The sequence below is a fragment of the Cryptomeria japonica genome, unplaced genomic scaffold, assembly GCF_030272615.1.
Source record: "Cryptomeria japonica unplaced genomic scaffold, Sugi_1.0 HiC_scaffold_120, whole genome shotgun sequence".
NCBI lineage: Eukaryota > Viridiplantae > Streptophyta > Pinopsida > Cupressales > Cupressaceae > Cryptomeria > Cryptomeria japonica.
In genome coordinates, this window is record NW_026728942.1 from 381,928 (window position 1) to 408,449 (window position 26,522).

General features: G+C 33.0%; 1 protein-coding gene and 1 long non-coding RNA gene across 2 annotated transcripts; both read right to left on the reverse strand.

Moving 5' to 3' along the window:
• Positions 1 to 492: 492 nt before the first annotated feature.
• LOC131865828 (uncharacterized) lies at positions 493 to 901 on the reverse strand. The gene is made up of 3 exons (XR_009364499.1): positions 823 to 901; positions 663 to 731; positions 493 to 565 (listed from the first exon to the last, which is right to left on the reverse strand). It is a non-coding gene; the product is annotated as an uncharacterized LOC131865828 (long non-coding RNA).
• A 24,072-nt stretch (positions 902 to 24,973) lies between these two features.
• On the reverse strand, positions 24,974 to 26,240 carry LOC131865830 (BURP domain-containing protein 16-like). Its single transcript, XM_059215380.1, has 2 exons — positions 26,193 to 26,240; positions 24,974 to 26,055 (listed from the first exon to the last, which is right to left on the reverse strand). The coding sequence occupies exons 1-2, from the start codon at positions 26,238 to 26,240 to the stop codon at positions 25,120 to 25,122; spliced, it is 984 nt and encodes a 327-aa protein (XP_059071363.1). The 3' UTR covers positions 24,974 to 25,119.
• Positions 26,241 to 26,522: the final 282 nt, after the last annotated feature.

Consider the following 26,522-nt stretch of genomic DNA (forward strand, 5'->3'; position numbering starts at 1 on the left):
CAATACAATAACATGACATGATCTAAAATATACAATCTAAGAACTCCCGTGCATCTCATCTGCAGTCCTCTTCCCTCCACGTGAAGGTGGCTGAGATGAATCATCTTGTTGCATGTGGTCTTGAGATGCACCATCCTGTGTCTGTGCAATATCAGTGTCTCCACCCTCCTGTGCAGTATTAGTGACTCCACCCTCTTGTGCAGCATCAGTGTCTGCACCCTCCTGTACATTATTAAAAGATTTTACATGAGAAGAAGTTACTTGCATAATTCACTTATAAAGTAATTAAATACTAAAAAATTTAAAATAAATTACCATACGACCGTGCTCTACAATGCCCTCACTGGTACGTGGAGGTCCACTATCATGAACAAGAAAAGTGGTTGTAGCCAAGTCCTACAAAAAAAAACATTGTACATCAATTTTGATAATCCCTATAAAAGCCAAGTCCACAGTATAAACAAATTAGAAAATATTTTTGTAATCATCATGCCTCAAATGATAATGTCGATGGTTGCATCTGGCTCAACCCCACAGCCGTACCAATATTGGTAGTGGTGTGGACCTGAACAACAAATGTAAAGCATGAATCAAAATTGTATATATACATAAATTATAAAGTATATATATATAGACTACAAGATTATCACAGAAAAGTATACATGTGATGCAGGCAAAGTAACTGATGGTCGAAGGCGTACATGTGATGCACCATCAAACAATCCAGAAGCCTACAATTGCAAAAAATAACGAACATGAATCAAAGTTGTACTTAAATTAGTAAGCATGTAAACACTTCAAATTAATGGATGAAAAACATACTAGTGGTATATGAGGCTGAGCCTCAGTGGTCCATGGGTCACGTGAAGAACTACCCACCTCAGTGCTACATGAAGCACCCTACAAAATTGAAAAAACATATCATATGTAAATCATTACATTAAAAAATTTATTGTTTATTTGAAATTTACATATCAATACAATGTATCTAGATGAAAGTGCATACTGTAAATGGGGCACCAACATCTCTAGGTATTGAGGTAACATGTTGTCAGTTCCTCAATGATGTGGTATGATCCATCCTCTGTTCAGAAAAAATTGACTCATGTTATGGTTCATATGTGTATATATAAGGAATTTAATATTGCACTGTAAATTATACAAATAAATTTGTACCTCTATAGGCTAATCATCGTCTGCCCATAGGAGATCAACATGCGAAGAGATGACATCAACATGTGCAACCTCCTCGATATCATCATAACCACCATGGGCATCATCAACATCATCAAAATCACCATCTCCTCTAGGGGTAGCCTCACTCTATGGACCCCTACATACATCCCCACAGCTCGTGCAAACATGTGCTAAGCAGGGGGCAGCCCTCACCTCCTGCAACTACTATACCAAATTGCCCGATAGGGCACTCAATGAACCTAGAGCAGAATCCACTGCTCGATGATGGGCAGGTGCTGGAACAATTGGTGATGGAAGAGGAACCAATGGATCATCGCGCACATGGTTTCTAACCCTATCACTCAATTTTGCTCCTAGCCTATCCTGGGGCATGCCTCTCCCAACCCCGTGAAAGGATCTAATATCAAAGTAATTGGGCTTTTTGGCCAATTAAAATTCTGCCCATAATTTCTTCAAAAAATACATCGGGAACTCATGATTGGAGTGTGGTGGATGGTCAAAGACCATCCACCATCGCTCCCAAAAGTGGGTAGCAATGCCCGGGTTCCTACACCATCGAATAGAGATCCGTGGCTTCTTTGGATCTATCTCTTCACCCGTCTTAGGGTTCACAAAATATTTTTTCGAATCTTTCTTTGTTATTTTGAAGTCATTAACTTGTTTGTATGTGAGGCCATCAGCATAAAATGCATGCAATCCCTCACGCCAACTACAATAGCTATCTAGCTTGCTATCTAATGCCTACATAGACTGTACAATGTCTTGCATACTATCTACAAGGTGTAACAACTAAGGAGGTGGATGAGGCTCATGCCTAATAGTATGAATATCTCTAATCAAAGCATCGATATTTGTCCTAATTGTTTGTCTCAATTGATCGAGTGGAGGTGGAGGTGGAGGTGGTACTAGACCTAATAGCTCATCTATCTCAAACTCATCCATCATGTGAAAATAATTTGCATATATATACAAACATGAAAATTTACAATTACAACTACAATTACAAACATGAAAATTTACAAACTTGAAAATTTACAATTACAATTACATTGAACATGAAAATTTACAATTACAAACTATTTAATTTACATTTCACCTTCCAAAAAAACTTATAATTAAATACAATTTAGCAACTTAAATATAAAAAAAGGAAACTCACATATAGATCTATAATATTATTAATAGGTGGGTAATAATAAGCATCATTTAAGAAATAATATCCACTTAAATCAAAGTATAAGAAGAATTCTACAAAATAAAACATCATAATGCCCATGCAACTCAAACAATACTTTTTAACATCTAAAGATGAATTAACTTATAAGTTCCATCAAAATCATAAAAACAATCATAAGTTATATCTATGAACTTGTCAATACACGTACTACTTTGTTGTGTTCTTTTCTAGAGTCATTGGATGATTTAGTGATCGCAACTAGTAGTACTACACTAAGTTGAAGCTTGAATAAATGACCATTTTTTGTGATTTCACATTCTAGTCATTTACTTGGACATCTTGGCACTTGAAAATGACCGTCTTACATGAGATGAATTTGTTTGATATGTTTTATATGTATTGATTTTATTGATCTTTTAAGGTTTTATTTGAGGAGGTATCATAGGTTTCTCGATTCATCCTTTTGTGGTAAAATTAGAAAGGGATAACTATGATTCTTTTGTAAAATGGTATCTTGATAAGTTTTAAGGTGGTGTAATCATTTTCCTTTTATGTATGGAGTCATACCTAAACTAGAAACACTAGAAATTATATAATCTTGGTGTAACATCATTGACCATGTAGGAGTGATTTGATCTAACTTATCAAGATCATGATTCTATGTGTATTGCATTGGATATTGATTTCCCCCACACACTTTGGAATAGACTTTAGGAGATCCATAGAGACCCTCATATCTCTCCATTCCTAGAGGATCCTATTTTAGATTGTTTCATTCCATTTGTACTAGATGAAGATCACATACCCTTCGATGGTGATACTTAAGAGGAAATTTATTATATCTGATTAAATAATTTATTTACTAAAGATCAAATTTTATTTACATATTAAATAATTTTCAAAATATATTTTAATTATGTACATCAATTATATCAATTAGAATAAACATTTGGTAATGAAATACAAGCAATTATCATAAAAAAATTAGAATCAATTCATTCTAAATGTAAAATGATACATACACATATAAATATAAAATCAATTTTTTAATTTAATATATACTTGGAAAAATAAATTTATATAGACATGTAAATTTTTAAGTAATTTAGTGGGGTTTATATAATGAAACCTATCCAAGAAAATTTGTCATATATTAGAATACATAACTCATCTAAATTAGATTATTTGGGATAACTATGATTCTTTTGTAAAATGGTTTCTCTATTGATTATTTGGTTGCAATTATTAATCTAAATATTAGATCATTAATAAAAAATAATATATAATATAATTTGTAAATATTTAATTAATATTATTATTAGAAATATATTATTATTATGTATATTATTAATGTTGTTTTATATATAATAAATTAATAATAATTAAAACTATTGAATGCATACTTAAATGATTGAAACTAATTCTTTTCCAAGATTCTAATTACATATAAAAGAAAACTACTGAGTGACGAGGGTAATTGACAAGCCTATAATTAGGTATTGCGATTTGAATTTACTCAAACATATCAAATCTAACGGGATTGATAGGACAAATTAATCACTTCAAAATTTGAAAATCCAATTCAATTGAATAGTTTGGTATGCATCTAGCTCGACATATTTTTCCTTTTGTTATTAATAAAAACAATAAAACCATTTTAGTTATGGATATTTCCATGTTAACCTTGTCTACAACACTTATAATGCATATCTCACAATTTTTAGTTTGAAAATTAAATGTAATGGCCAATAATACTTACTACAACTTATGGGGCATTGGGGTTCTTTCAAGTGTGTTTTATGTAAGGAAATTAGTGAGATTATGATCATCCTTTTGTGCAATGTGAATTTGCAAAAACAATATGGAATTCATTTTTGCAAAGATGGGGTATTGAATGGACGATGCCACACAATCTCCCTAATATTTTGGACTATTTGAAATTTAATATGTCTAGTCCTATCTTGTGGTTCATTTAGAATTAAACTCCTATCATCATCATTTGGCCTATCTAGCTAGAAAGGAACATGCGAGTTTTCAAGGATAAGGAAAGAGTAGTTAGTACAATATGGGATCTAGTGGAGAGGTCTCTCTAGTCAAACTTGGTAGTGTTCATATTAAGATGATTAGGAAGTAAAGAGGAAGAGATGGCTTGGGTGGATGCTTGGCTGAATTTTAGGTGGCATGGTGGGCCAACAATAGAGGTTGATTAGGTGACCAATCTAGGTGTGGGGCAGAAGGATAAAGATGGGTTTTTTGATGTGAAGCAATTATAAAAGGAACATTAATCCATGGTGTCCAACTCAATTGCTTAGGACATGAAAACGTTAAAATTTTTGACACTAAATATAGCCACCAACGAATGCTTAAGGTGGTTGATAACATAAATGTTTAGGGTTTTAATTAAAGATTATAATTTAGGGTTTAGGGTTTAGGGTTTAGGTTTAATCAACCAAGATAGTCAAATTTCTCCTAGGACTTGTTTGTTTTTTTCTATTTAGGGTTTAGTGTTTTTTTTTCTGTTCAGGGTTTATTGTCTGTTTTTTATGTCTAATGTTTATTGTTCATTTACGTTTTTGTTTTTTGTTTTTTTCCTATGGCTTTTACTATTCATGTTTTTTGTAATATTTGAAAACTAAAAACTATTTTAAACATGAAATCAAATAAAATAAAAGATGATTTTCGAACTTTAAAACATAAAAATAAAAAAATAACAATACATTAACATTTTTTTATGAAAAACAATAAAAATAAATAAAATAGAATATAAAAAATAAAACTAAATACCTGGAAGGAGGTAAAACTGGTCTAGGGGGTCAACTGGGTTGAAAAAAATGGGTACTCGTGCTCCTCAGAAATGCCTACCCATTTTTCAAACAGTAAAAATGATAGAAAATGGTTTAAAAAAAAAATTAAATACATTTTAAAAATGGATGCCCATTTTTTTCAAATCGAGCGCCCGATTTGAAATAAATGGGCACCCGTTTAGCTTCGGGCACCCATTGCTAAATGGGTGCCCGTTTCTTTATGGCTTGGGCACCCGAAGCTAAACGGGTGCCCGATTTGTAAAAATCGGGCACCCGTTTCTAGTGGGTTCATTTCCCAACCCGCAGACTTTCGCGGGATTTGGACCCAACTTTGTGCGTTTACCCATTTCATCCTCTTTTCAGGACATCACCCTTCATGTTGATGATTTTTTTAAATCTAAATTTGATGAAATGAAAAGGGCTCATTAAGAAAATTGTCAAATTTCTACCGATATAAGATTTTCCTTATTTTGAATTTAATAGATAATTATTATTGATTTTCTACATGCACTATGTGTAAATTCCTAATTGATAGGCTAATTGAAAATCATCTATAAATTTTAAACAATTTCACATTTTTTGAATCTAAAAGATGCCTCACACTTTATGCTTCACAAACTATAGGTTTTAAAAAATGAATTTCATAAATGTTTGAACAAGTTAGGGTGGCTAGACAATTACTTTTTAATAATTTTAAATATTTATACTTATAAATTCATAACTAATTATTTACTTACTAAAAAAATACAAAAATCCCCCGTGTCATCTACTTATATTGAAACATTTGTTTATAAAAAATTCTAGTACTTAGATTGGTTGAATAGACATGTTCTTTTTAGTTTCTTTCTTCAAAAAGTTTTAGTACTACTACATTGAATTTCAAATTTTCACAAAATAAATTTACAGTTTTCCAAAAAATAACTAGTAGCCTGCAAATTACATTTAATTTTCTACAATTTCTACTCCTACATATTTTCTAAATTATGCTAATAACCTACTGAAATTTTATGTGAATTTTCTTAACTCTATTTTCTGAAATTTTTGTTGCCACTTAGAGGCCTAGCTTGGCCCATCATGATCCTATGCTAACCCTTATGCTAATCCATTGTGGGCTACTAGGGAATGTAATAGAACTATGAGCTTGTTAAAATTTTGGACTTATTGAGGAATTGATATTAGCAATGACAATGGTTTCTAGAACCATTGACTAGACATAAAATGGCCATTTATCTATTATTTTCCAGAATTAAACTAGGAGTACCCATTTACAGACCAAACTCAAAGACTATGTATATTGAAGGATAATTTATTAGAAAATTATAACATAGATGAATCCAACTATTTCTCACCAATTGATCTAAGGTAGTGCATTTTTATTCTATTAAAATGGTAATTCTTACTAGATTGAGCATTTACCCTTTATAGTAATTCCAATACATGTAAACTAGATCTAAATCTTAGATTTATTTACAATAATGGCATTGTGACCTTTCAACCAACACAAATTGGAGGGAAAATAGTACTAGACATATTCCTTAAGGTTTTGAACTTTAGCATTATATTTATTAAAACAAGCCTCACCAAGCTCAATAATAGCTAAATATAAATTTGAGGATGCTTAATTTCTCTCTATAAGAGCTTATTTTCATACTTATGTGCATAAAAATAAGATTTATAGGTTGCCCCCTAATCAAAAGAAACACAAACTCAATCTTCTAAACAAAACAAATAAATCTTGTAACAATCAATAGAAGAGGATTATGACCCAAGAAAACTTGAAGAAATTATAATATATTTCTATTTTTGTAGTGAACATGTCAGTTCTTTTATGCAAGTGTGGAGATTACATCTCCCAAGGTTTAAAAATGATATTTTTTTAGTTCTTGTGCTTCAAATTCTAATATTTGTATGCAATTAAAAAAATTAAGTAGAGAAAGCTATTGAAGAAGAATTCAAAGATAATCCATGGAAATGAACACAAAATTTAATAAATACAATTTTAAGTTTGTTAAACAATGTGAAGGCTCCAAAAAGAGGTGAAACTCTTAAGCTAATTAGATTGTCGGTGACTCATTATTTGAATATTCTTAATTAAAAATTTAACTTTTTTTTAATTGCATATATCAATTTTAAATATCTTGCTCATCTAAGCTTCAACATGATATCAATACAAGCTCCTTACAACAAAACACACTAGAAATCACCAATTGAAGATCAAGAGGTGCTACTCAGAAATCCACTTTTATCTAGAAACTAACTCCACATTAGATGCCAACTATGGAAGACCAAGTGTCACAACTTAGAATTCCTCTTTAGATGTCCCTATGGAGAATTGAACTTGAGTCTCAACAATGAAAATTCAACATTTTAATAAATTAAGTTCAACACCTTGGACTAAATTTCACATTTCAACTTTGCAAAAGATACATATTGGATTCACGGACAAAAAATTCTATCTTATAATTTGTCAATATGTTCAAAAAGTAATAAGTGCTTAGAAAACTTCAATTTGTTAGTATTTTCCTGACAATAGTTACAAATAAATTACATATTTGAAAATTAGAAACAAAACCCTACTTTTCATACCTGTTTTTATAATATGTTGATAAATATATTGTCTAGAAGTATTTCTAATGCTTACCTCAACTCTAACAAACACTAATTTTCACAAAAGAAAGATACCGCTATTTTGGCCAAAAAGTGGGTCTATTATCTTGGACTTACCCACCACTTATTTTTTAAAGGAACTCAATATCTTAAGGGTTTGCAATGTACTATTACATGTCAAATAATGGAAATAGAGAGTTGGATGGATATTTTCATCTTATGCAACCATTACTACGATTGACCAAGCTATGATGTAACTTTGTTGATTTAAATTTGATAGAAAAAATAAATTGAATGTAACATACAGATATCGATTATTTATTCAATTTCTATTACATCATGATTCACTTCAATATAGAGATTCTATTCTGATCTGCATAAACAAGACAAAAAAAGTATTTTATAGAGATTGCAGCTTCTAAAACACAACAATTCACTACATCACAAATAAGAAAACTTCTAAACTGTAAAAAATGTAATACATGAAATTTTACCAAAATTACAAAAAAAAACATTAATTTAGAATCTCTCTTTAGAAATTCTAACTGCATTCTTGATATTACTAGTATCATCTTTATTTGCAAGCTTACATCACTATCCAAGAAACCCTCAATGTAGAATAATTTTAGCACATGTATGTATTTTACTATATTTTCCACCTTAATCATACATAAATTTTTGACCTTGTCCCTTTGATTTGTTGAAATGACAATCTCATAGGTTGAAGAATCTTTTTCTTCATCATATTTCAAACATAACTCTTTGACCATGTTTTTAATTTTTTTTGAGATGTCAATCTCCCTTGCTAGAGAATCCCTCTCTATTATATGCATAGGCGATTGGGGTAATTGCTTCAAAATTTCTCCCAAAAATTCACATGCTAATAAAAAAACAAAAATGAAAAAAAATTATCCATGTCTCCAGAAGATGAACAATGAAACAAAATGAGTAATCCTTGATGTCGAAATTTTAGTCCAAGTCTTGTGGCATGCCAAAACACAAGAATTAGTCTCTCAAACTGACACAATACCAAAGACTAGTATGTCTGCCCAATTCATCTTCACACTAGTACCAACATTAATTCTTCACACATTTAGTTTTGTTCATACTATTCATGAATTAGCACCATCTGCTGACTGTTTGAGAGAAATTTTCTATAAATAGGAAATAAATTAGCCAAACATTGCATACAATTGACAAGGCAGTGAAGGCAATGGCAGCTACAAGAAGCACGCCTTACTCTAAAAAGAAGAAGTTGGTTGCTAAAGACTATGCTCCCAAGACCTTGGACCGGGAAATCAAATTGGACATTCCTCTTAATGTCCTAAAGGAGAAGCGGGGGACTCTGCCTAAAGATGTGGATAATTGTTTACAAAAGGAAAGTTCTCTAGTGAATCTGCTGATGGAAGTGACTAGAAGCCAAGAGAACTACTGGAAGTGGGTGTGGAAGTTGATTGACAACATCAAAGAGGGGATTAAGGAGATAATTGATATCTTCACTGATTCACCTGAGCCTAGCAAAATAGAGAAGGTCATGATCATGACCCAGAACCTTTCCCGTGATGTCGAGGTTATGAAATGTAAACATGAGCAAAGAATTGAGAAGTTTGAGCAGTCTATGGAAGAGATCAAGAATAACCATAGCAATCTGGTTGACATAAGCAAGGAGGCCATGAATAATAGTATGGAGGGGCTGGAAAATATCAATGCCATGGTGGCGGAGTATAGATCCAATCCTATTGATAGTGATCCTGTTGACAGTAACAGAAAGAAAGATTTGGGCGGTGTTGTTGGTGGAAATAAAACTACAGGCCCTAGTTCTAGGACAAGAAGCAGGAGAAGCAATAAGGATACCTCCAGGTTCATTATGAAGGAATTGGAGGAAATCAACAAGGATACCATCCAGAAAAACAAGGAGCTAGTGCACTCACTTAATTGAGTGTTTGTCTGTGTTTTGTTTTGTTGCCCATTATTTCTTTTTGCTTTTGTGTTCGGTCTGAGGTGTTCCCTTGTTTTGATGTTGGTTTTTGTTTGGTTGGCTAATGGCCAAATTCTCTAAAACTCTTGGTTTCGGGTCCATGTAAAACCCATTTATCTTTATCAAAAACTAGTAGCCTACAAATTAAATTTAATTTGCTACAATTTCTAATCCTAAATATTTTCTAAATTATCCTAATAACCTATTCAAATTTTATGTGAATTTTCTTAACTCTATTTTCTGAAATTTTTGTTGCCACTTAGAGGCCTAGTTTGGCCTATCATGATCCTATGCTAACCCTTATGCTAATTCATTATGGACTACTAGGGAATGTAATAGAACCATGAGCTTGTTGAGAGTTTGGACTTGTTGAGGAATTGATATTAGCAATGACAATGGTTTCTAGAACCAATGACTAGGCATAAAATGGCCATTTATCCATTTTTTTCCAAAATTAAACTAGGAGTACCCATTTACAGACCAAAATCAAATATTATGTATATTGAAGGATAATTTATTAGAAAACTATAACATCGATGAATGCAAATCTTTCTCACCAATTGATCTAAGGTAGTGCATTGTTATTCTATTATGATGGTAATTTTTACTAGACTGAGCATTGCCCTTTGTAGTAATTCCAATACATCTAAACTAGTTCTAAATCTTAGATTGATTTACAATAATGTGTTGGAAAATGCACACTCCAATGAGAAATTGTAGGTGATTGAAGGTATTGTCATTGATGGCAACCTTGCAATCATGTGATACCGGCAGGCAGACACAGGCACCAACACCAGCACACTCTACACCGGCACACAGAACACCGACAACAAAAAGGAAGAATACCAACATCCTGGCCGACAACAATTTTGTATTAATGTATTTTGTAATTAATTGTAAAATCTTTTGTAAGCTGACATAGCAGATTATAATATTAGTCATATATGTATGAGATCATTGTAGATCATTTTGTAGATAGGAGATAGGATGTGAAGTATGGAAAAGTAATAGCAGACCTAATATGTGAATTATTGGTTAAGGGTTTATGTTGTAACAGAGCTTAAACTGGTACTGAATCTGGCATAGGGGATGCTAATTGGAAGTAGTACAAGACACTGGATTAGTATAATCCATTTTTGTAAGTCAGTGTGACTTCTTTTGTAATTGAGCAATGAGCTCTATGCACTTGGCCTTCCTGCATTTGCAGGCCCCTATTATAAGAGTAATATTCCCTTATTGGCTAGTAAGCGAATATTGTGGGTCATAAATCCCATTGAGGTTTTTCCCACACCGGGTTTCCTCGTTAAAATACTGTGTTATGGTGTGCTTCTCATGTTGTTGTTATTGTTCTTATTTACTACATTATTTCTAGTTTACCGGTACTCAAGTTTAATATGCTTTTCATGTTTTAAATCAAGTAATTTGATATACCGGTTAGATATTGATTCACACCCCCCCCCCCCCCTGCCTCTTAGTATCTTTGGGAATCCTAATAATTGGTATCAAATCCTGGTCCTCTATTTTCAAAAGCCTAACAACTTGAGGAAAATCTTGTCACCGGTAGAGATGGAAAACTTGAGAAAGCAATTGGAAATAACTCTTACAAACTATGATGTAGAAAAAGTAAAGAATATCAAACTTGAGGATGATCTGAAGGCTGCTCAGGATTTTATTCAAGCACTTCAAGAGAATTTTACTATTGCAAGGAACACGAGTAGAGAACTTTGTGAAAAGATGCAGAATGAGGAAAATGAAAAGGAAACTCTCAATGATTTGGGAAACAAGCTAAGATAAGAAATCAGTACAACAAAGATTGAGATATAGGATATGACTATGAGATTCTGTAAAGAAATTGAAGACAGAAAGAAGAATGAAGAAGACTTGGTTAGAAGACTAAATGATGCTGGAAATGAAAACACAAGACTCAGTCATGAAAATGATATGTTGAAGACAGATCTAATGCACACACAAAATGATAGAACTGAACTCATGAGATAGAAAGGAATCTTGGAGAATGAACTAACTACTGCAAATCAACATAAGGAGAAATTCAAGAAAAGTTTAGAATAACTTGGTGACATGCTGAAGAATCACAAACCTAATGGTGATACAAATGGCCTTGGTTTTTAAGTTGGTGAAAGCTCTGGTACTGCAAACAATCATGATCATAGCAAACCAGTAAGACAACCTACTGCTTACAAATTTAATGGCAAATGCTTTAACTGTAACAAGTATGGTCATAGAGAAAATCAGTGTAGATCTAGAAATCATCAGAATACTAATACACCCACCGGTCAATGTTCTAAATGCAACAAAGTTGGTCATAATTCAGAAAATTGTAGAATGAATTTAAGATGTTATATTTGTGGAAGATTTGGACACTTGTCTAATCAATGTAGAACACATACCGGCATACGATATGGGAAATCTATTTAGAAGAACAATGTGACTTGTTATGCCTGTAACAAAATTGGACATATTGCAAAATTTTGTAGAAGTAAGGCATCACCGGCAAATACCAAAGGTCCTAGTTTGAAAGGTAAAGAAAAGGTTGAAGAGGTAAAGCAAGAATTCTCAAAACAATGGATCAGAAAGTCAGATTAGAATGTTGAAGGGAATGCCCCTCCACCAGCCGAATAGAGTAACACTCCACCAATAGGAGACTCTTCATCTAACTGAAGGAAAATCCTTCGGGGCTTTAGCAACAAAATGAAAACATGCTATTATTCCCTCGGTTGATGGTGAGAAGTTAAAATTACTTCTATACCGGCAGATGAGTTAAGTTGTGACTTAATTGGTGAGCATTAAATGTGGTAGTTGGAGAAAATAACATTATAAAGCAAATGTTTTGGCTCCTTTTTCATTCACCGAGCATTCAAATCTTTGAGAGCATGAAAATTCCCAAGTGAAGGCAAAACAAGTGAAAAAGTGAAGCAATCCATCAAAGAATTCATCCATAAGGAAGATTGAGGTATTTATAGCTATGGCATCTTCATCCACTCCTGAATTTATTGCAAACCCTATTGTTGTTGAGGTTATTAAGCGCCCTAGACCTGTATTCCAAATGGTTCCCAAAATTGCAAAGAAAGATGATAGCATAGGTGCATTTTCTCAAATTCCTAAGGGAGTAGTATATACTAAAGATGCTAGGATGTATATACATTATCATATTGAGGAATTTAGTGATGATGAGATCAAGAATATGTATAAGACTATGATTTGTGATGAGCTTGGAAATGTCAAGCCGGAACATAAAATAGTGGAAACCCTAGGTTTTACTGAAATCCTTAGTATCTCAGATTTTCCCAAGGATATCATAAGGATTGTGTTAAGCAGAGTACATGGTGAATTTTTCTGGTTAGATTCAATTCATAAAACTACAAAAGAAGCGGTAAAAATTGTAACAGGGTTACCCTCCACCGGTAATAGACCTGACAAAACAAAGAAGGTCTCAAATGACACAGTGATAAACCTAACCAGTGCAACATTTGATAAAAGGTCTTTAAGGGTAAACGATGTAAAAGACATAAATGTCAGATTTATCAGTATGATCTTAGGTTATAAGGCTACACATGCAATTAGGTTGAGCTCAGTTTCTAGTCTATGTATCAAAAGTGCCTATGATATAGTTAATGATAATGCAAGGATAGATGTATGTGAACGACTCAAAGATGAGTTGATAGACAATCTAGGAAAGATTAAAAGAGATAAGAAAGGAAAATTCAGATTTGGAAATTTCCTTGTTTGTCTGATGTTGTACATAACAAAACAAGTACCCGGTATTGGTGCAAGAGATTTTGGTTTTGACATTCCAATAGGAAAACAACTATTGGATCTATTGAACAATATGGGAGAAAACTGAGAGAAAAACCTAAATGAACATTTTCAAGCATTGAAGAATCACATGAAAACTAGAGTAAGACTGTCACAAGCTATTGTGGATAAATATCAGAAGGAAATTTGTTTTGTGATCAAGAAAGATGAAATCAGGATGGAGGCAGTTGTCCCTAGAACTATCTGGGTAACTGAAATGGGCTATGAAATAGATGACAATATCATTGAAACTTATGCAAAAGCCCTCCTTGAAGCACCAAATGAACCTACTAAGGAAGTTTTTGGAAATGCTGAAACAATAGAAAGTGGAATTTAATCAAGGAAAAGGATTAAAAAGGTTGAAGCAACCGTAAGGAAAGGAACCCGACAGGCTAAAGCAATCAAGGAAGATGTTTTGAGACAAACTGGTATAAGTGAAAGTGAGTTGGAAGCACCTCAATTGGAAACTCATCTTTCATCGGTTGGAACTTCTTCTGAGAGTGATATACCGACAATATTTAAAAGGGTAGAAAGGAAAAGAAAACCCACACTAGTACCCTCTCCTACACCAAAAAGAACCAGACAAAAACAACAAGCAGTAAGGCCCCCAACAAAGAAAATGACTCCTAAGAAGGAGAAGGTAAAACAAGATATCGCTCCAATAGACAAACTTCTTAGTAAAATTATAAAGGATGGCAAGTTGAAGAACATCAACAAAATATACAATACACTATTAGCTAATGATAAGGAAAGCATAGAGAACAGTGTAATTTTACACTTAGATATATACAAGAAATTTTTGATGGAAGTTGTTGATGAAATTCCAAATGATCTGTATAGGAGACTTGAAGCTAGAAGGTTAGCCATCACTGAGCTGGACAAGAAAATTAAGATTGAAAAACTACTTGCAGTACATCCAGTCAACTCAACTGATGAAATTGATAAACTAATCAGTGAAGCAAACTGGACAATATTCTCTAATGCTCATAGGCATGTAGCACTGATGGCAGGTAAAGTAAAGGAAGTCTTTGAGGAAACAACAGATGCATGGGATATATTCTTTGTGGAAAAAGAAAAATAGGAAGAATTACTCAGACCAAAAACTATTAAAGCATATCAAAAGGACAGAGATAAGGGGAAAGGTAACGTAGGTGGACCTCCAAGCCTTAAAATAACTGACAATATGCCCCCACCTCTTTTAAATATTCCATCGGTAGATACTACTGACAGTCAACTGGCCACAGAGAGTATGAAGACTCCACTAGAGGATACAAATCGTGAGTCTAAAATTTTGTATACTGTGAATGTAGACACCCAAGAAGTAAATGTTGTGGTTGATAGAGAAACCACTGAAGATAAGGAGGAAGATGTGACTACCAAGTCACCGGCTGCAGAGGTTAAGATAAGCATAGAAAAACCTACATAAGCAGAACAACCGGCTGAGGATACCACTGAGAAACCATCTGAAGAACCGACAAAAGAGAGTTCAGAGGTACAAACTGAGTCTACATATCAGAAACCAATAGTTGAAAGCTTAGAAAAACCTTCTGAGACATAGATAAAGAAACCGAAACAGGTACATGTTGAAGCACAGGTTCAGACAGAGACAGTGCCACCAGCCCAAACTGAAAAGCATAAACCTTTGTTTGTAGAAATGCAAACACAAACTGACCTACCAAAGGTCGAATCAAGTAACGTGATTAACACAACTGGTAGAATGCCTATTGTAAAGACTGTTGGACAAACATCTAGTACATCTATGGTAGAATTCAGACCTACAAATATAACAGAGGTCTTGTTGGATTCAATAAAGAAGATCATAGAATGTAATGCACAAGCCTATAAGGCTATTGATGATACAATTCCAATTCTTAAATTAATAGCACCAAAGTGCATTGTTGATAATAAGGATTCTTTAGGTCAACTAGACACATTGTCTAAGTTCATCACCGACAACATATTGACTATTGATCAAATAAATGAGGATACATTAAAGGAAATAATGATTAAAGAAAAAGAGAAATTCTTTGAGGAAATTGTGAAGAAGAACAAGGAGAAAATGGATACCCTATTGTCGGAACTTAGAGAAATAATTTTTGACTTCAAGAAACTATATAGGGACACTTGTAAGACAAATATTTTAACAAAAGACCTTGACAAAGAAATCAGCAAAGCACAAGACAAGATTAACAATATTGCTGACAATCTGATAGGATCATCAGACTCATTTTTTGAGATAGAAAAGAAGATTGCAGAGCTAGAAGAGAAAATCAAGAAGTTAGAGAATGACAAACATAGAATAAAGGATAAAGCAAAAGACTTGAAATGCAGACTTGGTCCAAGACTAGAATACCTCATTTCTTTGAGAAAAGAAATATCTGAGGCTCTGGTTCCTGGACTGAAGACACCGGCAGAGAAAATGCACATACTCACCAGTATAGTGCAGAGAACACAAGAGGCAATAAAAGATGACAAAACATTTAGTAATGGTATAAATTTGATTTTGACAGATATCTTTCAGATTGTAACCCATCGGTTACAAGAATCCAAGTAGGACTCCTCTGACAGCGAATGATAACCTTTGTCATTGATATCAAAGGGGGAGTAGTGTGATGAGAAAAATGGTCAGAAGGAAGTAGAGATTATCTGCTCAGGGGGAGCACACATTTTTGGACATACAATTTTTTTGGCAAATAATTTTTGGACTTCAGTTTTTGGATGCATTCTTGAATTTTTCTCATGAGTGTTGTCATCAATGCTAAAGGGGGAGATTGTTGGCAAATGCACACTCCAATGAGAAATTGTAGGTGATTGAAGGTATTGTCATTGATGGTAACCTTGCAATCATGTGATACCGGTAGGCAGACACAGGCACCAGCACCGACAGACTCTACACCAACACACAGAACACTGGCAGCAAAAGGGAAGAATACTAGCATCCCGATCAGCAACAATTTTGTATTAATGTATTTTGTAATTAATTATAAAATCTTTTGTAAGCCGACATGGTGGATTGTAATATGACTCATATATGTATGATCTCGATCATTGTAGATCATTTTGTAGACAAGAGATAGGATGTGAAGTATGGAAAAGTAATAGAAGACCTAATATGCGAATTATTGGTTAAGGGTTTATGTTGTAATAGAGCTTAAGCCAATATTGAACCTGGCATAGCATATGCTAATTTGAAGCAGTACAAGACACTGGATTAGTATAATCCATTTTTGTAAGTCAGTGTGACTTCTTTTGTAATTGAGTAGTGAGCTCTAAGCACTTGGCCTTCCTGCATGTGTAGACCCCTATTGTAAGAATAATATTCCCTTATTGGCCACTAAGTGAATATTGTGGGTCACAAATCCCACTGAGGTTTTTCCCACACCAGGTTTCCTCGGTAAAATACTGTGCTATGGTGTGCTTCTCATGTTGTTTTTATTGTTCTTATTTACTGCATTATTTCTGGTTTACTGGTACTCATGTTTAATATGCTTTTCATGTTTTAAATCAAGTAATTTGATATACTGGTTAGATACTGATTCACCCCCCCTCTCAGTATCTTTGGGAATCCTAACATAATGGTATTGTGACCATTCAACCAGCACAAATTGGAGGGAAAATAGTACTAGACATATTCCTTAAGGTCTTGAACTTTAGCATTATATTTATTAAAACAAGCCACACCAAGCTCAATAAAAGCTAAATATAAATTTGAGGATTCTTAATTTCTCTCTATAAGAGCCTATTTTCATACTTATGTGCACAAAAATAAGATTTATAGGTTGCCCCCTAATGAAAAGAAACACAAACTCAATCTAAACATAACAAATAAAACTTGTAACAATCAATAGAAGAGGATTATGACCTAAGGAAACTTGAAGAAATTATAATATATTTGTATTTTTGTAGTGAACATGTCAGTTCTTTTATGCAAGTGTAGAGATTACATCTCCTAAGGTTAAAAATGATTTATTTTTGGTTCTTGTGCTTCAAATTCTAATGTTCATATGCAATTAAAAAAAATTAAGTAGAGAAAGCTACTGAAGAAGAATTCAAAGATAATCTAGGGAGATGAACACAAAATTTAATAAATACAATTTTAAGTTTGTTAAACAATGCAAAGGGTCCAAAAAAGAGGTGAAACTCTTAAGCTAATTAGACTGTTGATGACTCATTATTTGAATATTCTTAATTAAAAATTTTACTTTTTTTGAATTGCATATATCAATTTTAAATATCTTGCTCATCTAAGCTTCAACATGAGACCAATACAAGCTCCTTACAACAAAACACACTAGAAATCACTAGTTGAAGATCAAGAGGTGTTACTTAGAAATCCACTTTTATCTAGAAACTAACTCCACATTAGATGCCAACTATGGAAGACCAAGTGTCACAACTTAGAATTCCACTTTAGATGTCCCTATGGAGAATTGAACTTGAGTCCCCACAATGGGAATTCAACATTTTAATAAATCAAGTTCAACACCTTCGACTAAATTTTACATTTCAACTTTGCAAAAGATACATATTTGATTCACATACAAAAAATTCTATATTATAATTTGTCAATATGTACAAAAAGTAATAAGTGCTTAGAAAACTTCAATTTGTTAGTATTTTCCTGACAATAGTTACAAATAAATTACATATTTGAAAATTAGAAACAAAACCCTACTTTTCATATCTATTTTTATAATATGTTGATCAATATCTTGTCTAGAAGTATTTCGAATGCTTACCTCAACTCTAACAGACACTAATTTTCACAAAAGAAAGATACCGCTATTTTGGCCAAAAAGTGGGTCTATTATCTTGGACTTACCCACCACTTATTTTTTAAAGGAACTCAATATCTTAAGGGTTTGCAATGTACTATTACATTTTAAATAATGTAAATGGAGAGTTGGATGGATATTTTTAACTTTTGCAACCATTACAATGATCGACCAAGCTATGATGTAACTTTGTAGATATAAAGTTCAATAGAAAAAAAAAATGAATTCAACATATATCTATTATTTATTCAATTTCTATTACATCATGATTTGCTTCAATATAGAGATTCTATTTTGATCCGCATAAACAAAACAAAAAGATAGTATTTTATAGAGATTGCAACTTCTAAAACACAACAATTCACTACATCACAAATAAGAAAACTTCTAAAATGTACAAATTATCATACATGAAATTTTACCAAAATTACTAAAAACATTAATTTAGAATCTATCTTTAGAAATTCCAACTGCATTCTTGATATTACTAAAAACATTAATTTAGAATGTCTCTTTAGAATAATTTTTCTTAGCACATGTATGTATTTTGTATTTTACTTTTGACTTATTCCCTTTGCTTGGTTGAAATGTCAATCTCATAGGTTGAAGAATCTTTTTCTTCATCATATTTCAAACATAACTCTTTGACCATGTTTTTAAATTTGTTTTGAGATGTCAATCTCTTTTGCTAGAGAATCCCTGTCTATTATATGCATAGAAGATTGGGATAATTACTTCGAAATTTCTCCCAAAAATTCACGTGCTAAAAAAAAACAAAAAAATGAAAAAAAAATCTTCATGTATCCAGAAGATGAACAACGAAACAAAACGAGTACTCCTTGATGTGGGAATTTTAGTCCAAGTCTTGTGGCGTGCCAAACATGAATTTTTCACACGTTTAGTTTCGTTCATACTACTCATGAATTAGCAGCATCTGCTGACTGTTTGAGAGAAATTTTCTATAAATAGGAAAGAAGCACACTTGTGCTACTTCTGCTGGTTGGAGTTAGCGTGAGTTGTTTTAGCTTTCTGTTTTCTGCGTTTCAGTTGTTTAGTTGTTTTAAGTCTAGTTTAGTTGTGGAGGATACAAGAAAAAGTGATACGTAGGCATGGTTTAATATTTCATGCAATTACTTTGGTTGGCGGCGCTAGCAGCAACGTTGCGGAGTTGCAGCGTGAGCGGTGGCGAGAGAAGCTTCTAGAAGTCTCTATACCTCAAACCCTGGTGGCTCGTCTCTCCCCTCTTTCTCTAACTCAGATGCACAAGATGATTGACGCTACTTCTTTCGATGCCAACGAATTCTGCCACTCTGCCGGTTTGATTTGCCGTGAAGACGTGGATTTTCTGACGAAAGCGGGTGGTTCAAGTTTTGCGAACGCCAATGCCGAACTTGAGGAGGTCAAGGAAAACGTGTTTTTTGACAAGAAAGAGCTGCGGGAGTCGGGGGAAATGATATTACCGGATCTTAGCCCTTGCAAAAATTTGGGCGCATTTTTGCCCAGAGAGTTAGCACAGATGATGCCGCCATTTTCCACTGCAAATGTTTCTCAGATTCTGAATTTGTTGGGCATCTCGAGCGAGTCAAATATGTCCCGCATCATGGAGAGCACGTTGGAGTTGTGCGAGGAAAAGGGCGAAGAAGGAGAAGTGAAGAGGTGCAGCACATCCGTTGAGGGCATGGTGGAATTCGTGGCCTCTCTTTTTGGATCTGACGTGGACTTGCTTACTGACACGTCAGTTGTTGGATCCGGTCAGCGGGTTAAGGTTACGAAAGTGAGTAAGAGGGAGAATATTGTGGGAGGTAAACCACCCGTAACGTGTCATATCTTTGCGTTTCCTTACGGAGTGAGTTATTGTCATTCTATCAAGGGTAGTGAGGTATTTGATCTGCAGCTGGAAGTTGTGCAGGGGAATGAGAAGGTTAGGAGGAACGCTACAGCAGTGTGTCATTATTTTTCAGATGGAGCGGGAGGAAATCAGGCTTCTTGTCATCCAGTTTTCGGGGAGATGTTACTCTGGATGCCTAGGCCTAAGGGTGACTAGTTATTGCTCAAGTATAATATGGGTGGTCCTTATTACTATATGAATCTCTTCAAAAGACGTTTATAAAAAATGGGACAAAAAGTTGCATGTCCTATCTGAATTTTAATAAATGACGATTTCCAAATTTGTTTGTTGAATGTTTCTCGAATATCTATTTATTTTTATTTTATTGTTTTGTATATAATTTAAATTTCAAAATTTGTGTTTGTCATGTTCTTAAATATTCTTTTAGATTGAAAAGAAATTAAAATGAGTTGAATCAATTTACAAAATAATGTTTTAAATTATTAGAAACAATTATTTGTATAACTTAATAAGATATGTTTTTTTTTTAATTTTTTAAAGAAATTAACTATTAAAATATGTAATTAAAAAATATCTATTATTGAAACCAACGATTTTTAAATAGTTTGAGAAATAGAAAAGAAAGTAAAAATTCTAAACAAGTTTTAGAGAATTTTAAACAAACACGAAATGAAGGGCATTTTTATATCTCTTTGCATTTTTTTCGTACCTCCTTCTTCTCCTCTGTAAAGAGACTATTATTACTTCAAATCTAAAAAATAATTGTGAAAAAGATGTTCTTAATTCCAAAGAAACTCTCATCTATCTTTTAGCTAGATCCCAAATACATTTCTTTTAAAAATGGTCACAATAAAGAGGATACATATGAATCTCCTTGAATAGGGCTTACTTGGATAAAGTGCAGGTTTGAACATGCACATAATTGATGATGACTCTACCTTCCCAAATCCTTGAGTTTGGCTTGGTTTATAGTTGAATCCTCATCAATAATAATTAATACTACCAAATATATCTAGTATAAAATTCGGTTATGATAAGGAGACAATTGATGCTAAGAAGTCCATTGGGTATCAAGGGTCTATCACTTCTTTCTTTAGCAAGAGAACCATCTCTATTTCGTGGACTTCCAACCTCAATACTTGTGAAAATAATGGAGATTTATGGCATATATTATAATTATTTTAATAATATTATAACTTGTTAATTATCTTAATTTTAATGTGTAATTGATTATTTCCATTGTTAATAATTAAATAATTTTGGGAGAAAACTGACATTAAACTTTTGGGGAAAACATTTATAAGAATAATATGAGAAGTATGCATTAGATTTAAATGCATATGATATAATCTACAAGATGTAAACAATGGTATGTGAAAGTTATCTCATAACTCTAGTATATATGCACTAATAGTTCCCAAAAATAAAAAATAATTTTTCTAAAACCATGGTATCATGTAAAATCCAAATTTTAACTGTGGAGATTATGCTTAAAGAATTGTAAACAAATTGGCATTACATGGGATTAAAAATATTCTTCACTTATTCCTCTAACAACCTAAGAATGAGAATGCACCTAAAATTAATTGAAAGTCAATTGTAACCCCCACTATGTGCTCGAGGTCTCATTCATATGCATGTAGAGACTAATGCCAATATTCTAGGGAATTTTTAGTCGTAAATTATTTTTCTAATTACACCTTAATTGTAATAGTTTTCGATGACGAGTTTAGTAGTATTCTATTTTCCCAAATAATTAATTATATCTCCCTCTAGAATGATAACCTTAAATTATTGGGTTGAGTGAATGAAACAACTCAATTGTTTTACCAACTTAATATTATTAAGTTATTAGTACTTCCTAGGTCAATCAATACTCTTGCTTGTGTAACTACAAGATAATGGACTCACCTTAAAGGGGAAAATGGGTAGAAATGCAATATGACTAAATTTTTTTTTATACAATTAATATCTATTATAAATGAGAATGTCTTGTTTTTAAATATATAACTTTAAAAAAAGAAAAACCAATTTTTATAATTATCTATATTAATTTTTAAACACGAAATGTTAGAAATACTAAAATGAAATATTATTCTATTTTCTAATGAGTTTATTTTTTACTTTTTTAATTTAAAAAATTATGTGTGACCAATCTAAATATCATTATTTATATAATAAAATTTAACAATTTCATGAACTACAATTATTTTAGATCAAATTATGTGGCTTGCGCATGAGGGATTTTAAATTTACACCTTAATAAAATATTTTTCCTAAAGAAATATTGAGATAATATTTGATATATAGTATTATTGAAATCTGAAGAACTTTGGATGATCAATTTTAGTAATTTATAGACATTTCTTACGATAAATTTATAATATTTTAATTTGAAATATATATTTTATTGATTCTATGTGAAATATTGATAGACTAAGCACAGTTATCTAGTCATTCACTACCTTGATCAACTTATTTTTACGTTCAAATAATTTTTGGTGGTGATTTTTAAAATCTTATTATTTTTTGATCTTTTGTGATAAAAAATTCTTAATGATACTCTCACTAACTCTTTTATTTTTTAAAAATCACCTTTCCTAAGAAGGTTAAAAGAATATCCCAATTCATTGTGAATTTAGTTTTATAAGGGAGCTACACCTTTCAAACTTATAATACCCCAATTCATTTTTAACATTTAATTTTGTTTTACAAGGGAGTTATTATATACAAAATATATAGTCAATGACGCATTTTGATCCCTAGGTAGGCAATAGTCTTCTCCCACTCCTTAATAACTATGACAAAGAAAAATACTTAAGGCTAGCTCATTGAGATATAACATATATTCTACACATACCACACTAGATTAGCTAACACCAAAGGATTTAAGGGAGGATTCAAAACATATTGTTTTTTATATGACATTTATGGAACTAGTATGCACAAATCTCTCTTCACGAAAATTTATAGTACTCCAAGCAAAGGTTGTGTCATAGTCCAATCCTTTGTTAGAGAGTCAATTGAACTAGAGTCTCCTCTTTCTAGTTCTACCCATCCTTATAACAATTATTTCATCCCTCCCTCTAAACTCAAAAATATCTAAATAGAAGAACACCAAATAGTTTGAGAAAATATAAGGCATCACTATAAAGAACTTCTAATAATAAAAACATAAAATGAAGCTCTCTAAATATAGGCCACTCACCAAAACATGAATTACCCACAATATTGTGCTCTCCTCTTATATTTGAACACTAATCTTACTTATTCCTTTGATTAAGTCGTTATAAGAATCATTTATCTTGAATGGTGTCATTTGTGATCATTTGTTGCTCCTTGAAATGTATGTTCATAGATTTTTTAAAAATTCACATGGCTCAAGTGATGCAAATAATCAAATGTCACATAAGCTTTATAAATATTTCCTCATATATGTAGAAATTTCTTGTCGTGATGACCATTTGTGCTGAAATATGTTTTTTTAACTTATTCATGTGAGTCATATATATTGCATAAAAATTTACTTTGGTTTCCTTAATGAAATTGTCCAATTCAAAATTTGATTTTAGTAATTTATCCAACCTACTGCTACATAGGATTAGATCCACTCTATACTCCCCTATGATAGATGTGAATAAAAATATGTAGAATTCAACTTACCAATAATCTAATGGTTTCATCTTGCCAACATTTTCAAGTACAAGAAGTGATAAGAATTGTTCAAGGGCTTTGAAACTATTCAATTTATCCTTGATAATTGTATCAATTCATAGTTAAAATTACCCTTGCAAATATGTAACCAAACTATGAAATTAGAAAAACAATTGAGCATAATTGTTGATACGTCAATCTCACTTCTTAATAGTTGTCTCTTTTATACATTTTTTTCATACTCCATGCTTACTCATGGTTGAAAAATTTGCAACATGAGCAAAGATCTTAAAGGATGAAACAAACTGGTATGAAAAATTCCTATTGATCTTATACCTTGGCTCAATGATTAATTACTTTGTAATTTGATTTTCTTTGGGTCCATGTACCATGAAAGATTGTAAAGAACCAATGGTGCAACATTATGAAGTGAATGCATGTGTCCTAGATTTATTTTGTTCAAAATTCCTTAAAATCTCTTTACAATTTTTACCTCCTTTCTAATTAGACAAGCTATTTCAAATAGTTATTTCAATAAGAGAATTTTTTAATTTTAATATTTTCATAAGTTATTTCCTTAAAAGAAAAAACTATGCATGGTAAACTTTTTAACATGATTGGTGACGTTGGCACAACATGCCCTTCGGCTCCACGTGAAATTCTTTTGACCTCGAGCTATGAACCGGTGAAGCAACAAATGGAGGACCTCTTCCCCACACTTCACTTGATCAAACCGACGAGCACAATGGCCCAGTGAAAACACAAGGCATGCGAGCTTAGTGGCCCAGTAGGGATTTGAACCTTGGCGGTTGTTTCACATCCAACAAAGTGTTTTAACCATGACACAACATGCCTGAAGTCATAATTTTTTTCCATTTCAATATATGCACTTGAACGATATCATGAAAGCATGATGAACACAAATTTCAAAAGCTATTTGATATGCAATATAACAAAATAAAAATTAACACATATGTCAATGGGCTTTTGGTCTGTTAACGAAATTGAAAGGTTCTTAATCAACACTAATTGAGATTCAAATTATATAAAAATTTATTCATTTATTATTATTTATATTTATTAATCAGAAATATTGATATAGAAAGTTATATTCCCTTCAATCTTTGAAACAACTTTAAGTCCCATTACAGCATTAATTGTAAATCTCTTTTCAGTGAGAAAGCAAGGCACTACTACAGTATACATTCATATGGTGATAAGAACCATCCATATTATAATTGTGAACTACTAATAACTAGTCACGCTTAGGCCTTAGGCGTCCAAAGCAACATCTCCCCGAAAACGGGATGACAAGCTGCCTGATTTCCTCCCGCTCCATTAGACAAATAATGACATACTGCTGTAGCGTTCCTCCTAACCTTCTCATTCCCCTGCACTACCTCCAACTGCAGATCAAATACCTCACTTCCCTTGATAGAATGACAATAACTCACCCCGTAAGGAAACGCAAAGTTATGACACGTTACGGGCGGTTTACCTCCCACCATATTCTCCCTCTTACTCACTTTCGTAACCCTAACCCGCTGATCGGATCCAACAACTGACGTGTCAGTAAACAGGTCCACGTCAGATCCCAAACGAGACACCACAAATTCCACCATGCCTTCAACGGAGGTGCTGCACGTGTGCACTTCTCCTTCTTCACCCCTTGCCTCGCACATCTCCAACGTGCTCACCATGCTGCGGGACAAATTCGACCCGCTCGAGATGTTCAACAAATTCAGAATTTGAGAAACATTTGCAGTAGAAAACGGCGGCATCATCTGTGCTAACTCGCTGGGCAAAAATGAGACCAAATATTTGCAAGGGCTAAGATCCGGTAATATCATTTCTCCCGACTCCCGCAGCTCCTCTTTGTCGAAGAACACGTGCTCCTCGATCTCCCCAAGTTCGGCATTGGGGTTCGCAAAATTTGAACCAGCTCTCGCAGGAAAACTCACGTCTTCACTGCATATCAAACCGGCGGCGCCGCAGAATTTGTGGGCAGCGAAAGAAGCAGCGTCTATCTTCTTCAGCCCCGCCGCCAAACTCTGCAGCTCTGTTAGAGAAAGAGGGGAGAGACGGGCCGCGAGGGTTTGGGGTATAGCGACTTCTGGAAGCTTCCCTCGCCACCGCTGACGCTGCAACTCAGCAACGTTGCTGCTAACGGCACCGACCTGATGGAGCCATGAAATAATTGCCTGAAATAATAAGTCATGCCCACGGTATCAGTCTTCCTTGCATGCTCAATTACTTCACAGCTTAAAAAAAGATAAAAACAAGTAAACAACTACAAACTAGAAAAGAGAAAGTTTATCGTCCTTGAAAAAGAACTCACGCTAACTCCAACCAGCAGGAGTAGCAGAAATGTGCTTCTTGTCGCCATTGCCTTCACTGCCTAATTTTGGCCCATTTCTTCTCTATTTATAAGAAAGTTTTCTCAAACAGTCAGCAGATGCTAATTCTTATTCTTTAATTACGTAGTCTAATAATTAAAATTAAATAACTATTTAATATTTTATAAATATAATATTTAAATAACCCAAGACAGAAGTAAATGTGTTTAAATGAAAGGTTGTAGATTTAGGAAAGCGTGGTGGTACTGTGTTAGTTTTGGACCACATTTTTATTATCATTATGGAGATTAGTTCTTATGCTTTGACACGCA

What these genes read in the sequence shown, in the direction of transcription:
- LOC131865830 (XM_059215380.1), bottom strand. Translation starts at nt 26,240, where the DNA reads ATGGCGACAAGAAGCACATTTCTGCTACTCCTGCTGGTTGGAGTTAGC. An exon ending in TCCTGCTGGTTGGAGTTAGC is followed by an intron (nt 26,056 to 26,192) that starts GTGAGTTCTTTT and finishes TTATTATTTCAG; the next exon opens with GCAATTATTTCATGGCTCCA.